The sequence below is a fragment of the Schistocerca cancellata genome, chromosome 9 (assembly GCF_023864275.1).
Source record: "Schistocerca cancellata isolate TAMUIC-IGC-003103 chromosome 9, iqSchCanc2.1, whole genome shotgun sequence".
Classification (NCBI taxonomy): Eukaryota; Metazoa; Arthropoda; class Insecta; order Orthoptera; family Acrididae; genus Schistocerca; species Schistocerca cancellata.
Genome location: NC_064634.1, coordinates 262,508,466 through 262,527,316, shown reverse-complemented (window position 1 = coordinate 262,527,316; position 18,851 = coordinate 262,508,466). Strand labels below are relative to the sequence as shown.

The following is an 18,851-nucleotide window of genomic DNA, read 5'->3' as shown; positions in this document are numbered from 1 at the left end:
GTCACTGATATCAATCCCCCTTAATTTTTGATACCATTTTTTAAACATTATTTTGTATTTTTTATTTCTTTGTCGGCATAGCATAAATGTCGAGCAGAGAGGTAGAAATCTGAACATGTTCTACTTTAACGCACTATCCTTGTAGCTTAATTTTTCTAAGAGACTATCATAACTTTTCTAACGAACATTTTATGTTGATCGAAATATTCTTTCATAGTGCTTTGTAACTACATTTGTGTAACTCTCACGAAACGTGCCGGACAGAATAACAGTGAGGTCTCACTAAAATATTTTTCTTCCAGCTCTGTTCTGCCCATCTACCGAGTGTCGTACCTGTGGTACAATATGATGGGCCTAGTGATCACGCTGGCGGCTGCGGTCCTCATCAGCCTGGTCACCGGGAAAAGGGACCTCGCCTCCGTGGACAGGAGTCTGGTGACGCCGCTGATGCGGTGGGTGCTGCCCAAGGGCCGGAGGGCGTCCGCCACCAGGGTGGACCGCGTCCGTACCAGCATCTCCACCTACGAAGGCTACAAGGTGAGCCAAAACCAGTGGTCGGCCAGAAAGTGCGTCTCGGTAACTCCAAATGGAGCAAGATGCAGGGGATAAACAAAAATAAGGAAACACCCAAAATACATCACCACGTCTAATACGATGCAGAATACCCTTTGGAGCTGAAAACAGTTTCCTGTTGCCTCGGGATGGATAAATACAGTTCCTGTATAGTTTTGCGTTTGTTAGATGACGATTAGTTTTGCTTTAGGATAGGTAAAGGCACCGGAGAGGCACTTCTGTGGTTGATAATGGTAGCAATACGCATCGACAGCAACTGACAGAATTAGATCACCATGTAAATTTACGTGACAAATGTAGTTTGGATTATTTATCTACACTCAGGAGAAGCATCGACGGCATCTGACACAAATTCATCACCATGGTAACTTATACAAAACAACATAAACCACAATCATTGGATCGGACTGAATAGAAGACATAGCGAAGCTCGTGGTATAAATTCGATACAGTGCTTGATACCTACTGATGATTACATCCATAACCAAACTGCATGAAATATGTGTAGGATATGACAACGAACACAACTCTTCATTTGAAACATCCTGACAGATTAAAACTGTGTGCCGAACCGAGACTCAAACTCGGGACCTTTGCCTTTCGCGGGCAAGTGCTCTACCAACTGAGCTACCCAAGCACGACTCAGGCCCCGTCCTCACAGTTTAAATTCGTTTCTTTCAGGAGTGCTAGTTCTGCAAGGTTCCCAGTAGAGCTTCTGTAAAGTTTGGAAGGTAGGAGACGAGGTACTGGCGGAAGTAAAGCTGTGAGGACAGGCCGTGAGTCGTACTTGCGTAGCTCAGTTGGTAGAGCACTTGCCCGCGAAAGGCAAAGGTCCCGAGTTCGAGTCTCGGTCCGACACACAGTTTTAATCTGCCAGGAAGTTTCATACCAGCGCACACTTCACTGCAGAGTGAAAATCTTATTCTGGAAACCACTCTTCCTACATAAAACTGTTAGGTTTATAAAAAAGAAACCATCCTGACACAAAATAAACTACAAAATATCATATGTGCAAATGATGCGTTACTCGAGGTTTACGTATGAGCATATCCTTCTTACAAGGGAAGCTCCCCATCGCACCCCTCTCAGATTTAGTTATAAGTTGGCACAATGGACAGGCCTTGAAAAACTGAACACAGATCAATCGAGGAAACAGGAAGAAGTTGTGTGGACCTATGAAAAAATAAGCAAAATATACAAACTAGGTAGTCCATGCGAAGATAGGCAACATCAAGGACAATTTCAGCTCAGGAGCGCCGTGGTCCCGTGGTTAGCGTGAACAACTGCGGAACGAGAGGTACTTGGTTCAAGTCGCCCCTCCAGCGAAAAGTTTTTATTTATTTTGGCAAAGTTATGATCTGTCCATTCGTTCATTGACGTCTCTGTTCACTGTAATAAGTTTAGTGTCTGTGTTTTGCGACCGCACCGCAAAACCATGCGATTAGTAGACGAAAGGACGTGCCTCTCCAGTGGGAACCGAAAACATTTGATCGCAACGTCATAGGTCAACCGATTCCTCCACAGGAAAACACGTCTGATATATTCTATACGACACTGGTGACGCCATGTGCGTCACATGACAGGAATATGTTGTCGACCCACCTAACTTGTACACTTGGCGAATGGGTAAAAACGTTGCCCGATTTAGGTTATCTTGTGGATGTGATAATTACTCCCAAAAAAGTGATGAAAACGTAAGAGTTTGTCACATAAACTGCAACAAATGAATCCAACAGTTTCGCAGTCGCTCACTTTTCCTTGTGCTCTGTCTAAACATATGTTTCAAATTTTTCAGTGTGTAGACCGTTAAATCCTGCCTATGTCCAAGAAAATCTGAACATGTCCTGGAATTTTGGAGAGCGAAGTTGATTATGTGTGAGTGCCTCAACGTTGATAATTGTCTGAAAATAAAGAATTAAACTTTTCGCTGGAAGGGAGACTTGAACCTAGGACCTCTCGTTTCGCAGCTGCTCACGTTAACCACGGGACCACGGCGATCCTGAGTTCAATTTATCGTTGATGTTGTATATCTTGCACATCGACTACTCGGTTTGTATATTTTGCTTATTTTTTCGTAGTTCCACACAACTTCTTCCTGTTTTCTCGATTGATCTGTGTTCAGATTTTCAAGGCCTGTCCACTGTGCCAACTTATAACTAAATCTGAGGGGGGTGCGATGGGGAGGTTCCCTTGTTAGAAATATTGGTGAAGTCAGAAACTTGTGGTGCACAAGCCACCAAGCTGACGTAACAGTAATCACAATACATTCGTGTGTGTGGCAGATGCTCCCATTGAATAAAAGACTAAGTCAGACATTGAACAGTACTGAATTACAATAATTTCTTCACAATAAATAGCCTAAGAAGGTCCTCTTCATAAGAGCGCGTCTACCATACCAATAATTAAAATGTACCATCGTAAGAATTAACCGAGGCTGGTATGTGAGTTCTCCTACCACTCGTGACCCATCTTCTGGCTGTTAGAAAAGCGTTTCTTCGGACCACGACTGTAAATCGGAGCTGTTGGCGCAATGGCATTTCTACAGTGTTATTTTGTACAAGCAGCATCCTCTAGAAACGACTACTATGGAATAGACGTCTGTCTCTAACGTAGATTGGGTAGAAGCAGTGATCGTCACACAGCTCCCGTCTGCACATCTCCTTCACGTTCAATAACAGATTTCTTACTACACGTGTTTACGTTGTTGTAGGCTCTCAAAGACAGGCTAGTGGACGAAGAACAAATATTCTATTTTACCGAACGCTTTTGGTTTTTGCCGATTTTGCCGACTGCGGACTGTAACGAGAGACTGCAGTGGTGGAAGCAATCAATCAAGCAGAGGGGTATTTACTTGTCCCTCCAGCCAATAGTTTAGCTGCTCCCAAATTTCGATTGGTGCAATGTGCTGTGTAAGGATTCGCGAATAAACCTTCCGACACTGATTAATAACGTTTCAGGGGTTATCAGATGTTGTAATTATAGACAGTTATCTTCTGTTTATTTACGTTAAATCCTCATATGAACACACATACGGGCTACCATTGGTCACCGGCCGCGTTTCTCGGACGCCTTGCGTCGTAAGGCCACCCAAAGTAGGTTTTACGCGTGTAGAAATTTATTGAATATGCATATAACGAATTGCGTAAGGCAATTTTCAGGGGAAGGGAGAGATGGGAGGAGGGGGGGAGCAGTTTTGCCTGTTCTTGAAGGAACGCAGTTTCCTAAGGTAGTATTACGTTTAGAATAATGTCTGGCTAGCAGACTTTTTAAACTGATTTCATCAATTGGTTCCTTACAGTAATTTATTATAATACTCGTTGTAAAATTACAACTGTAATATGCAAATACTCCCCCATAAAGATTTGCAGACGCTGTTGTCTAGACTACCATGACAAAAAAGACAATTCGTCTTTCTCAACATTTGCGATTGGAATAAGTGTAATATGCAAATACTCCCCCATAAAGATTTGCAGACGCTGTTGTCTAGACTACCATGACAAAAAAGACAATTCGTCTTTCTCAACATTTGCGATTGGAATAATATGAACTGATTTTGTTGAATAATGGAAGTTTCGGCGTACTAACGTGTAACCGAACTATAAACTGACAATATCGGAGCAATATCGGGTCCCTCTACTTCAGTAGTCCAGCAGCTCAAGAAAAACTATATCATGAATTTTCTCCCATGTCTAAAAGTTTTCTGTTTAGAATGTCTTTCTTCTTTTATATAAGCTTTTTTCCTGTATTTATCCATGTTGCTTCTGTTTTCCGCTACACAATCTTTACACAGTGAATTCTGTATCCCTCTTTAAAGTTAATGTAGTTAGCAATCAGATCAAACGGGTGATACTCTTTGTTGATTTTATGTGTGCAATCATTTTGAAAACTTTCACTTTCAAATTTTTGATGTGGTATACTACTTTCATTGCCTGGCTAGACGCTAATGTCTTAATTTCGTTCATCATATTACATGTTTCCGGAAAGCCTGCAACTGTGTCATTTATAATTTAAATAATGAAAACTGTACCAGTTACTTATTTTTTCCTACTTAGCACAAAACGTTTCGAGAATTTATTCTCACTTTCAATTGCTCTTGCTTACATGAATATTCATGTGTGCTTTTGTGACTCTCTTCCGTATTTTCGTAGCATATTCTGTAAACAAACTGTGAAAGTGATGATATCCGTGTGTGTGATATTCTGCATATAGCAGTAGGGGAAGCCAGTGGTGAAAGGGGTTAGAACTTAATTTTCTGGGGCCCTTTACTGTCCAGTTATCGTTATTCCGCTGTGTTTTGGTCTCCCGACACCGTTTCCACAAGCGTCTGTGAAAGTACTGAACTCTGTCCTTTACTCAGCAACACTCTGTAAAAATCACCAATATTCGCAGAATTTTCAGAAAACATGTCTGGCTGTGGGAACGAGACGACCCTCGGCTCTCGTTTCCATAAACTCGAAACTCATTGGAGGATATTTCTTTTGCGTTATGGTGGGAGCTAGTGAACGAAGCTTGGAGAAAGTTCTAGCTCCTTTCTGGGACTGGCTAGAGAGTTTGGTCTGGGTGCCTTTTCGCTGTTTGAAGGATTGCTAATTTACAGAGGCATTTTATTTCTATTCTCTTTAGGATGGTCATTCCCTTTCGGATTCCGCGCTTGCTCGCTTTTTCTTGACTTCGGCGTTCCGCCAGGTTGTCGAAGTTTTATTGAAGTTTTATTTTGAACTTAGTAGAGTCCGTAGTCAGTAATCAGGAAGATGATGAGATCCGCGATTTGCAATTACATCACATCGGCCCACGCCATCAACAGGTTGCAGCCACTACAGTACGGTGCATCCCGGCGCGTAAGTCCCGTTTTTCCACTTGCAGTTTTGATGATCTTACCTACGCGCTTTACGCACTACCGTGCATTTTTTCTGCAACCTACGTCTTGTTTCAAAGTCGATGTTTTCCCGTAAACACTCTTGTTTCCTTTCGGTGTTGAGTTAATTCGTTGAAGTTCACCCATCTGGTGAAGATTCTTTCTGTTCCTTTATTTATTGATCTGTTGATGCTCGCCGGCCGGGTTGGCCGAGCGGTTCAAGGCGCTACAGTCTGGAACCGCGCGACCGCTACGACCGCAGGTTCGAATCCTCCCTCGGCCATGGATGTCTGTGATGTCCTTAGGTTAGTTAGGTTTAAGTAGTTCTAAGTTATAGGGGACTGATGGCCTCAGATATTAAGTCCCATTGTGCTCAGAGCCACTTTTGTAGTTGGTGTTGTTGATGCTCTGTTCGGATTCATATTCTTCTTTTTTACATAATTATATGACTTAACAATCACAGATGAAATTCTATTTCTTGTCCTTTTTATGTCTAGACACCATCTCAACAATAACTATAAAGTATCATAGTGGTGGCGATAGGCCGGCCGCGGTGGCCGTGCGGTTCTAGGCGCTGCAGTCCGGAACCGGGGGACTGCTACGGTCGCAGATTCGATTCCTGCTTCGGGCATGGATGTGTGTGATGTCCTTAGGTTAGTTAGGTTTAAGTAGTTCTATGTTCTAGGGGACTAATTACCTAAGGTGTTAAGTCCCATAGTGCTCGGAGCCATTTGAACCATTTTTTTGGTGGCGACCCTAATAGCAATTAATTTTTCGTATCATTGTTTTCTGTCATTTATATAAAATACATTGTTATTTGTAATCGCGACATTAAGGTGTTTTGGGAAGATGGCACATAGATTCAACAACCCTTTCGACTACCAGAGCAAATTCAGAAATCATTAAAGTAAATAATTCGACCGAAATGTCCTGTTCCCCGAACCACAAGAAATAGGCGGGGGCCCTTATGAAATAGCATTTTTAGCGGGCTCCGCAGTTGATATTTCAATTAGCCTCTTCATGTCTGTAATTATCATTTTACTTGCTCTGGGGTGATAGAATCAGCATCTATGTAATCCGTATACCGACGGAGCCCCTGGTGAGAATGTGATATTGTTCACAGCACACCTGGCTTCTGCCAAGTTTTACATGTGTTGTCGGGACAGCCTTTCCTGAGGACTCCTGTGAATTTCCCTCCGTAAGTAAATACAAGCGACGTGAAAAAGCCCATTCATACATCTATGAAGCATCTTACTGACATCAAAACCGTATAGGACCTAACGTACTTCCTAATATAATTCCTGCCTCCATTGTGACATCATGGTGTCGGACATGGCGCGCTGCTGGCGGGACGTCATGTATGAGCGAAATCATTGCACAGCACTTGGAAAGAGATTTAGGCTGCTAAGTTAGGAAAGAAAAATGTCGGAGTCCATAGTGTCACAGCTTTGTTAAAATCTAAAATGCAGATGATAGTTGCCTCTTGTGTGCCCATGGCAAGCTTCAAGTCATTTGTTATCTTTATTAAGGCAGACTTCGTGCTGCGATGTTTGCGGAACCTGGTTGTACATAGTTAGGCAGTTTGTTAGATGGTCATGGACTACATATTCTAAGGCCCTGGACACTGCCAGAAGAATGCAAATTGACGGCAATCAGAGGGTGCTGTGTCAACGTTCTTTTTAGGTAATGGCTTAACTAATCCCTGTTCCCAGATCGAAGGGGAAACACTTGCGGTTAACGAATGGTCGCCGATATCTATTATAGTGGGCAGTAGTGGATCAATAACTACCTTTAACATTCGGACTCCGACGCCTTTATCTCCAATAGGTGCAGATATGGTATGGAGGATGGCTTTTTTTAGAGGTACTCTAGTAATATTCCTTAGAATTTTTGTGGCCACAATCGTTTAAGCCTCTGAAATAATCAATGGGTCTCCGTTTCGTTTGTGGTTCAATTATGGTTATAGGCAATCTGAAGTATCGGTTCAGTCCATCGGCGGCAACAGTGGAAGTAGCTGGAGTTTTCACGTTGCCTGTACCAAGATCAAGAGCTTATTCTGTTGGACGGCTAGTCTATTTCTGTTGTTTAATGTATGTGCATTCGTCAGCTTTTTTTTTTCTTTTTCTTTAATCACAGCATGACTGAGTCTGTTCCGTAGGCGTGGAGCGTAGATCGTTTGCCTGTTATGCAACGTCTCTGAACTTCATAAGCTATTTTAGTTCTTTACTGAGCCAAGGTACAAGTTTCCTTCTTACTTTTTCGGTCTTTAGGGAAGCATATTTGTCATATAGTAAAGTGAGTTTGTTAGTAAACCCATAAGGTTTTCGTTTACATCCTATATATGAATAGAATATGTCCCTTAAATTATTTCCTGCATCTCAGTAGCAAGTTCAGATAAATTAATGCGTTTCAAATCTCGGTATGTAGTCAGTTAAGGTTCCTTTCTTGGACATTCTAGCAAGTACGTCACGAAATTTATTTCATACGTGGGCAAGCCAGGTGCAGACATTTGAGAGGTACGAATCACTCTGTTTGGGGATTTCGTTACAAATATATCTGAAATATATCTGTGAGCCCCCCCCCCCCCCCCCCCATGAACCATGGACCTTGCCGTTGGTGGGGAGGCTTGCGTACCTCAGCGATACAGATAGCCGTACCGTAGGTACAACCACAACGGAGGGATATCTTTTGAGAGGCCAGACAAACGTGTGGTTCCTGATGAGGGGCAGTAGCCTTTTCAGTAGTTGCGAGGGCAACAGTCTGGATGATTGACTGACCTGGCTTTGTAATAATAACCAAAACGGCCTTGCTGTGCTGGTACTGCGAACGGCTGAAAGCAAGGGGAAACTACGGCCGTAACTTTTCCCGAGGGCATGCAGCTTTACTGTATGATTAAATGATGATGGCGTCCTCTTGGGTAAAATATTCCGGAGGTAAAATAGTCCCCCATTCGGATCTCCGGGCGGGGACTACTCAAGAGGATGTCGTTATCAGCAGAAAGAAAACTGGCGTTCTACGGATCGGAGCGTGGAATGTCAGATCCCTTAATCCGGCAGGTAGGTTAGAAAATTTAAAAAGGGAAATGGATAGGTTAAAGTTAGATATAGTGGGAATTAGTGAAGTTCGTTGGCAGGAGGAACAAGACTTCTGGTCAGGTGACTACAGGGTTATAAACACAAAATCAAATAGGGGTAACGCAGGAGTAGGTTTAATAATGAATAGGAAAATAGGAATGCGGGTAAGCTACTACAAACAGCATAGTGAACGCATTATTGTGGCCAAGATAGATACGAAGCCCACATCTACTACAGTAGTACAAGTTTATATTCCAACTAGCTCTGCAGATGACGAAGAAATTGAAGAAATGTATGATGAAATAAAAGAAATTATTCAGACAGTGAAGGGAGACGAAAATTTAATAGTCATTGCTGACTGGAATTCGAGTGTAGGAAAAGGGAGAGAAGGAAACGTAGTAGGTGAATATGGATTGGGGCTAAGAAATGAAAGGAGAAGCCGCCTGGTACAATTTTGCATAGAGCACAACTTAATCATAGCTAACACTTGGTTTAAGAGTCATGATAGAAAGTTGTATACATGGAAGAATCCTGGAGACACTAAAAGGTATCAGATAGATTATATAATGGTAAGACAGAGATTTAGGAACCAGGTTTTAAATTGAAAGACATTTCCAGGGGCAGATGTGGACTCTGACCACAATCTATTGGTCATGACCTGTAGATTAAAACTGAAGAACCTGCAAAAAGGTGGGAACTTAAGGAGATGGGACCTGGATAAACTGAAAGAACCAGAGGTTGTACAGAGTTTCAGGGAGAGCATAAGGGAACAGGAATGGGGGAAAGAAATACAGAAGAAGAAGAATGGGTAGCTTTGAGGGATGAAGTAGTGAAGGCAGCAGAGGATCAAGTAGGTAAAAAGACGAGGGCTAGTAGAAATCCTTGGGTAACAGAAGAAATATTGAATTTAATTGATGAAAGGAGAAAATATAAAAATGCAGTAAATGAAGCAGGCAAAAAGGAATACAAACGTCTCAAAAATGAGATCGACACGAAGTGCAAAATGGCTAAGCAGGGATGGCTAGAGGACTAATGTAAGGATGTAGAGGCGTATCTCACAAGGGGTAAGATATATACTGCCTACAGGAAAATTAAAGAGACTTTTGGAGATAGGAGAACCACTTGTATGAACATCAAGAGCTCAGATGGAAACCCAGTGCTAAGCAAAGAAGGGAAAGCAGAAAGGTGGAAGGAGTATATAGAGGGTCTATACAAGGGCGATGCAATTGAGGACAATATTATGGAAATGGAAGAGGATGTAGATGAAGATGAAATGGGAGATACGATACTGCGTGAAGAGTTTGATAGAGCACTGAAAACCCTGAGTCGAAACAAGGCCCCAGGAGTAGACAACATTCCATTGGAACTACTGACGGCCTCGGGAGAGCCAGTCCTGACAAAACTCTACCATCTGGTGAGCAAGATGTATGAGACAGCCGAAGTACCCTCAGACTTCAAGAAGAATATTATAATTCCAATCCCAAGGAAAGCAGGTGTTGACAGATGTGAAAATTACCGAACAATCAGTTTAATAAGCAACAGCTGCAAAATACTAACACGAATTCTTTACAGACGAATGGAAAAACTAGTAGAAGCCGACCTCGGGGAAGATCAGTTTGGATTCCGTAGAAATACTGGAACACGTGAGGCAATACTGACCTTACGACTTATCTTAGAAGAAAGATTAAGGAAAGGCAAACCTACGTTTCTAGCATTTGTAGACTTAGAGAAAGCTTTTGACAATGTTGACTGGAATACTCTCTTTCAAATTCTAAAGGTGGCAGGGGTAAAATACAGGGAGCGAAAGGCTATTTACAATTTGTACAGAAACCAGATGGCAGTTATAAGAGTCGAGGGACATGAAAGGGAAGCATTGGTTGGGAAGGGGGTAAGACAGGGTTGTAGCCTATCCCCGATGTTATTCAATCTGTATATTGAGCAAGCAGTAAAGGAAACAAAAGAAAAATTCGGGGTAGGTATTAAAATCCATAGAGAAGAAATAAAAACTTTGAGGTTCGCCGATGACATTGTAATTCTGTCAGAGACAGCAAAGTACTTGGAAGAGCAGTTGAACGGAATGGATGGTGTCTTGAAGGGAGGATATAAGATGAACATCAACAAAAACAAAACGAGAATAATGGAATGTAGTCGAATTAAGTCGGGTGATGTTGAGGGTATTAGATTAGGAAATGAGACACTTAAAGTAGTAAAGGAGTTTTGCTATTTGGGGAGCAAAGTAACTGATGATGGTCGAAGTAGAGAGGATATAAAATGTAGACTGGCAATGGCAAGGAAAGCGTTTCTGAAGAAGAGAAATTTGTTAACATCGAGTATAGATTTAAGTGTCAGGAAGTCATTTCTGAAAGTATTTGTATGGAGTGTAGCCGCGTATGGAAGTGAAACATGGACGGTAAATAGTTTGGACAAGAAGAGAATAGAAGCTTTCGAAATGTGGTGCTACAGAAGAATGCTGAAGATTAGATGGGTAGATCACATAACTAATGAGGAAGTATGGAATAGGATTGGGGAGAAGAGTAGTTTGTGGCACAACTTGACCAGAAGAAGGGATCGGTTGGTAGGACATGTTCTGAGGCATCAAGGGATCACCAATTTAGTATTGGAGGGCAGCGTGGAGGGTAAAAATCGTAGGGGGAGACCAAGAGATGAATACACTAAGCAGATTCAGAAGGATGTAGGTTGCAGTAGGTACTGGGAGATGAAGAAGCTTGCACAGGATAGAATAGCATGGAGAGCTGCATCAAACCAGTCTCAGGACTGAAGACCACAACAACAACAACATACCTGTGAAAGTGTAACTGCTGTTCGTATGATGGATAAAAGCAAGCTGAAGTAGAAAAATGTTTGAAGAAGAAAACATCCTCTTGAAGTTCACACTGCAGTGGCTGTTGTAGAGAGAAATTTATGTGTCACGAGCTAAAGCTATAATGTCTGGCACCATAAACTCACGGTTGAGGCTGTTAGCATCAGTCGTCCCCCAGGGTTCGGCCTAATGGCCGTATTTTTGTTGTACATAAATGGCGTGTAATCAATTTTGTCCTACTGCTAAAATCATACCTATGGTGATGTCTTCTAGTCGTGGCTAAGTGAAAAGCCAATAAATCTGAACACAGCTATCGAGAATCTCAGTACCGACCTCTGAACACCATCAAAATAGGCACAGGATATAGGATTAAGGCTGAACCGATCTAGAATCCCCAAGCGGTACTGGTTGGACATTCTAGGCTCATTAGCCGGGTAGACCGGGAATCTCTACCATCTTTAAAGCTAAATGGGGCAAATATCGATTTCTCTCCTTCAGCATAGCAGCAGATGAATATCTAATCAGGATTGACCACGTAACTGCAATGTGGAAGAAGGCATCAGTATTTCTCCAAGCCCAACAAGAGAAGGTCGTCTCTGTATTGACCCAAAAAGGAAATTCGTAATAAAAGTTGTACTTCGAGTTATTGATTATAGCGATGTTATTCTGCAAGGCTTTTCTCAGGGGAAATCAAGGCGCCTGGAGCTAGTTAAATCTTTGATGTTCCACTCGTTGATCATATTTCATCATCAAATGCACAGCTATCCTAGATGCGTGCAGACAAGCGCAGAGATTTCCGTACCTTCTGTCTTCTCAGCGTTCACTGTCTCTCATATTGTTGTCTCAACACCATGGCAAAAACACCCATTCTCATCTCAGCGAAACCCTCGCTATCCCGCTTCAGCGTTCGGACTGTTTTTCGAAGCCCTTCTTAGTAGCTGGATCCAGACTCTGGAATAACCTCCTGTATTATATTTAAGAACTGAATAACTTCTCCGCTTCAGGAAACAGTTAATGACGTGTCTACTAAAGCAACAATAACGATTATGCACTCGTTACCTTTATACATCCTTCTTTCCAACCAGATTTTCCTCTTTTCCCAGTATCCTTAGCTGGTGCAGTCTCCTTAAATTTTCTTTCGCTAGAACTCACTACATCAGAAAATATCTATCTTATACATGTATAAATTCTTTCCACACCGATCACTGTCACTATCATTATCATCATTATTATTATTGTCATTATTATTATCACTATTAGTGGCAGCTGCATTAGTACTAATACTGCCAGTATTAACTTTATTAGGTAAATGAATTGTGTACCCTCATTGCCACTTCAGGTACTCGGATCATTTCGACGAAACCGTTTGTCACATTAAAATTGTTATCCCTTGGGAAGCTATGATGCAAAAAGGGTAGAAAGGTTTTGTATGTATGAAACCGTAGCCCGATGTAAGGGAGAGGTTGATGATCCTATGACCGTCATACGATGGCTCGAAATCTGAAAAGATATCATCTTTCAGATGTAGAAACACGTCTGTCAACTTTCGTCCATGTCACAGAACTCCTTCTTGGTGTTGCCATTTTCTTTTTCGTCAGTGTATGTTCTACACAGAATTAGATTAGATAGTGCCCACTTAGATGCTTACACTGCTTCATTGTGTGCGTGGTGCAATGATAAAGCAGTAACTAATTTTCTGGAGTTCTTGCTGGATGTCTTCCACATGGCAGTATCAACATAACTTGTGTGTTCTGTTTGTTGCAGGCTGTCAAGATGCAAATGATATTCACAGACGAACAAAAGAAGAAGGAGGAGCTGTGATGCAGCGACAACTAAAACACACCGTGTGTTAAAATATTGGAGTTCTCTCTGATAGCACAAGTGTCATCAAACACGGGACTGTTCAAGGCAACAGCAAAACCAGTAAACAATACACTCTCGTGGACCTACAAGCGGAATATGTGCAACACGATTCTACGCCCGGAACATTAAAATTCGGCGTTTCTAGAGTTGATGTTTCTCAGATTGAGAACCAATTGACTACTGTACAGAAAGTTTGATATAATGTTTTTTAATGCATTATGTGAAATATCCATACCTAAATAAAGCAATGTTGATTTCTATTGTGGTAATGATAAAAAAATTATACATCACACTGAAAAATATCTGATACGCTCTGTGAGCTCATTGCAAGTTCTCTCATTACACTGACAGTATATTCTAATCTATCGCCTGCTTAAAGTCATTGCTTAGTATTTTATCCATCTTCCATTTACTGTAATAATCAACACCGATCTGTACAAAAGAAATTTTTTTTTACCAGTTTCAGGCACCTACTGCCCTTCATTAGAACGTTATAATTATCGCAATATTTGTTTGTGTATCTCATTGCTGATTATTTCATTAAACGTAATCGAACTTAAATTGTGTTTTTATCGTACAGTACATTAAAGTACATCTTAGTAGTCTCTTGACTTATTTCAGCAATATTACGGAGAAACAACAGATCAAACTGCAAATAAGGCTAGCGGGCGAATACCATAAAGCCCGAAAATATTTCTGGAGATACTTTTTTCCAGCTTTCCACAAGCAATGATGCGCAACGAGTCAGCAGTAAAATGAACACTTCCCTCCTACAGAGTTATGATTTCATTACACGACTATTTCAATAATGTTTCAAGTGTTGTACCAAAAAGTTTACATTAAGAAAACTGATTTTTGACTTACGTGGAGAAATGACCTTTTAATTTAAAGATGTTTTGCTCAGATATTTAGGTAGCAGCTAATCCGAAACGATTCGAACTCAGGAGTGTAGAGTAGGTCACAGGGAAACTCAAAGGCAGCCCATTAGGTACACAAAATTTTGTTTTTGTTTCACAAAATGAGAGTGCTTTACAAATTTCGAAAGGCTTGCTCCGTTACTGGAGAGTGACTCACGACTTTAGTCCTCAAAACGCAAACAGTGTCAAGGTCAATATCAACATTTGTGTCTACATCCATAACTACAGGGTGAAAAGTATTTAAACCGACAAACTCTGGGAGATTGTAGGGGACATCAAAACAAATATTTTTCCCCAATGTCATTTTTTCCTATGAGGAGTATTTAAACCGGTAGAGGAAGATTTCTCTGGGGGCAAATTAATTAAACCAACAAACACTTTACCATTTTTTATGACCAAGAGACAACACATTAACACAACCCAATTTCAATTACAGTAGATTTTCACAAAAGCCTCCATTGACACGTAAACAAAGGTTACACCGTCGGATCATGTTCTGTCTGACACGGGCAAAAACCCCAGGAGTATCCTGAATTGTTCCTGCTGCTGCTATTATCCGGGCAACCAGATCCTCTTCTGATGCAACAGCAGTTGCATAAACAAGGTTGCGCATCTCTCCCCACATAAAAAAGTCCAGAGGGGACATATCTGGGGATCGAGCCGGCCATGGTACAGGACCACCTCTGCCATTTCACGTTTCTGGGAACTGTCGGTCCAGGGATCGACGCACACGACGACTGAAATGTGCCGGCGTCCCTTCATGTTGGAACCACATGCGCTGTCTTTTTGGGAGCGGGACGTCTTCCAGCAATTCTGGAAATGCTCTGGCGAGAAAATTGTAATAGTGCCTGCCATTTAATGGCCTAGGTATCAGATACGCCCCAATTAAACAGTCTCCAACAACACCGACCAACTCATTAACGAAGAACGGCACTTGATGAGCGCTAGTAACTGTGGCATGTGGGTTATCCTCACTCTAAACATACGAATTGTGCATGTTGAAGACTCCATGACGCCCGAACGTTGCTTCATCGGTAAACAACACAGAGGATTGAAATGTAGGATGCATTTCACACTGTTCCAGGTACCACTGCGAAAACTGTGCTCTGGGTGGATAATCAACTGGTTCCAGGTTGTGGACACGCTTTAAGTGAAATGGACGTAACAATTGCTCTCGAAGGACTGTTCTTACATTCGTCTGATTCGTCCCATGTTACGTGCAACTGCACGAGTTTCGATTGAAGGATCCCGCTCCACATGCTTCAAGACAGCTTCCACAAATTGCAGCGTTCTTACCATGCGACGGCGTCCCTGTCCAGGTAATCTTCTAAATGACCCGGTCTCACGCAGACGTTGGTACACAGCAGCAAAGGTCGTATGATGCGGGATATGGCGATTAGGATATTGTTGTTCATAAACCCGCTGTGCAGCTCGTCCGTTGTGGTGCGCTACGTAGTACACACCAACCATTTCAGTGCACTCACTCCAGGTGTATCTCTCCATTAGTAAACAGAGACAATGCACTACTACACTGGTGGATAGCAGTTGCCTATAACTGAAGAGCGTAATACACCGTCTAACAACTGAAGATCGGAATACGGCCTCTAACAACGGAAGAGCGTAATACGGCCTCCACGGTTTAAATACTCCTCATAGGAAAAAATGACACTAGGGAAAAGTATTTGTTTTGATGTCCCCTACAACCTCCCAGAGTTTGTCGGTTTAAATACTTCGAAAAAAAATGGTTCAAATGGCTCTGAGCAATATGGGACTTAACATCTATGGTCATCAGTTCCCTAGAACGTAGAACTACTTAAACCTAACTAACCTAAGGATATCACACACATCCATGTCCGAGGCGGGATTCGAACCTGCGACCGTAGCAGTCGCGCGGCTAAATACTTTGACCCTGTATATTTACATTCTGCGAATCTGTATACAGTTCACAACTAAATCTAGTATTCTTTTTTTTTAACTAATTCGAGGTACTCTTACATATCGAATCACGGAGGGAAGCTATCGAGAATAAAACATTATACGGATATGCTTGTGTGTTATCCATCTTAATTTTACAGTTTTGCTATTCGGGATTGCTATGTGAGGCGGTAAAACTGTTTGTAGACTCATTCTTGAAAGCTGCTTCTTGAATTTTGTTTTTTAACCTGACTGACATGTCTTCTTAGGGTCTCTGCCTTGTTTTTTATTCTAGCATTTCGCTGACGTTCCCCTGCCAGACTGTGACCACGCGTTCCTGTTGTGTCAACCTGATTAAATATCCCTCACGCCTAAGCAGTATTCCATGACGGCTCTACAAGTACTTGATAAGAGTCTCTCTCTCTCTCTCTCTCTCTCTCTCTCTCTCTCTCTCTCGTAGAGCGTGTAGTCAAAACTGGCTCCGAGCACTATGAGACTTAACTTCGGAGGTCATCAGTCACTAGAACTCAGAACTACTTAAAACTAACTAACCTAAGGACATCATACACATCCATGCCAGAGGCAGGATTCCAACCTGCGACCATAGCGGTCGCGCGGTTCCAGACTGTAGCGCCTAGAACCGCTCGGCTACTCCGGCTGGCGCGTGTAGTCAACCAGAAATCAATACATCGAAGTTTTAGCTGTACCTACAACTGAGCCTACATAACTTTCCCTCTTCATTGTCCTCATTGATTCTTACTTCCAGGCATTTGTTTGGCTTGAGTTAATCAAACTGTCTATTGTTACCACAATTGAACGCAATACATGAACTCAATTTTGCATAGTTTTAAGATGCATGCTAGTTCCAGCAACATAGATAAACGGCGAAAGCACCCACGCTGTGATCTCACCAAATTGTTTTTATCATCACACGTAGACAACATTCCCCACAGTGCGTGAAAGTCCTGCACAATTGGATTATTCGCAAAAATAGACAACATTTGTAGCATGCATCTTTAGTGGATTAACATTATTTTGCAGCATAAAAGAAAGCCACCGAGTGGTGGTTACATAATAAGTCAGTTCCCACTTATGTTATGGGTGGCTGCAATAGTCCAGAGGCTCGAATGACGAATCCACACTTTGTAATATGACGGTCTTTGTTTCTCAGTTCTTTATCACTGGAAAACATTGATTCACTGTGTCAATTCTACTCAGTCATTATTAAAAACAATCATTTCTTCACGTACAGAACAGTCACAAAACTAATCTTCATTCGGAAAAGAATTTTTTGAGTATTGGAACTCTGAACTATCTGAGTTAAACATGTCTTACTCCTTGAAGCACAGAAAGTCAGCTTTATGTACGGTAGATAACTAACTCAGTTCCAGTAAGATATTTTGGCGCGCTCAAGCGTTAAAGGCAACGTTACACCAAAGATATACATTTACATCTAAATAAATGTTCTCGTATTCGTGCAATAATTTGCTTCGTTCAGTTATTCGTACTTTACAGAATGCCTGATATTATTTAAATTTATTTAAATTCTATCTAAATAGTGTCAGAATGGCTAGTTTTCATGAATGCAAATATTCTTGCGTAAAACGCCTTCCGAATGATCTCATAATTTTCCAAAAGGACAAATAAATTGTACAAAAGGCCACATGCAATGATAAACGAAACTCCTCTGAAAAAATAACTAATCTCGCAAATATATAATGGAGAACATTGTACCAGAAGTAAAGTAATTCCCGTTACATGAATCTCCCTAAGGTTTGTGGCAGCTTTCCCATGATTGCCAGGTAAATGCCTGGATGGGAAAGCGCCTCCTACATATTCCCAATTGTGAATCCTGTGTCCTGCCATGAGCTTGCCTAGTAGCTGGCTGAAAAATAGCGCGACTACTTTATGGGGCGGATCTAAAATAGCCAGCTCTACTCCTTGAAGTTACGAAAGAAAAGTGCAAAGAAAGAACAAAATAGTTTCATAAATCGTACTTCTTCACTATTTTCTATGTGTGGTGAGCGTACTATAAGACCTTCAGTACACACACCATCAGATTATTTGACTTGTCGCTCTAACGACGTAGGCGAGTGTCAGCAAGATGTCTCGTGGTCTTATCGTGGCGTGTTTATCTTCTGCCGTTAGGTCAGACGATAGAAATGCCTCTTGCATGCTTAGAGTAGCAGATCGACGGCGACCAACATTAACAGAAATTGATTAATTTTCACACACATTTATTAAAATAATAACAAGCATAAAAATTAGTTAACTTGGTTCTAGATGCTATTTACAATTGACAATGTGAAGTTCTTTTGGTATTGGTACGTTAATCTTATTCTCACATATATCTCTGATGCTTGATAAAAGTGTATAGACACATTTATCTTCATGGCTATGTACAGGAATATGGTAATCTTATTAGGCGCAGACTGAAACTTGTCTATAGACTGGTACAGACAAATGTAGAACTCGTACAGACTGTTGCAGACAAATGCAGAATGACTAATCGGAGGTCTGTACACTCGTTATAATAACTCGCGCGTTCATGTATCACTGCGCGAGTGTGATCCGCGACGAAAAAAGGTTCTACGTTAGCAGCAATTTTTTTTCTTTATTGTTATTTTGAAACCTGTATTACAGGCAGGCCATGCAGCAGCAGCAGACGACGCCGCTCTTTAGCCGCAGAGAACACAAATATACAAATGAAGACATTTAAAAAAATGGTTCAAATGGCTCTGAGCACTGTGGGACTTAACATCTATGGTCATCAATCCCCTAGAACTTAGAACTACTTAAACCTAACTAACCTAAGGACAGCACACAACACCCAG

At 41.5% G+C, this 18,851-nt stretch overlaps 1 protein-coding gene across 1 annotated transcript in view; it reads left to right on the top strand.

The window, feature by feature from the left end:
• LOC126100669 (sodium-coupled monocarboxylate transporter 1-like) overlaps positions 1-13,551 on the top strand; it is a 190,225-nt gene extending 176,674 nt beyond the window's left edge. Inside the window, exons 13-14 of the mRNA XM_049911289.1 lie at positions 303-537; positions 13,088-13,551. Of these exons, the coding sequence (XP_049767246.1) occupies positions 303-537; positions 13,088-13,144 (292 nt within the window). The 3' untranslated portion in view covers positions 13,145-13,551. The remainder of the gene's footprint in view (positions 1-302; positions 538-13,087) is intronic.
• Positions 13,552-18,851: the final 5,300 nt, after the last annotated feature.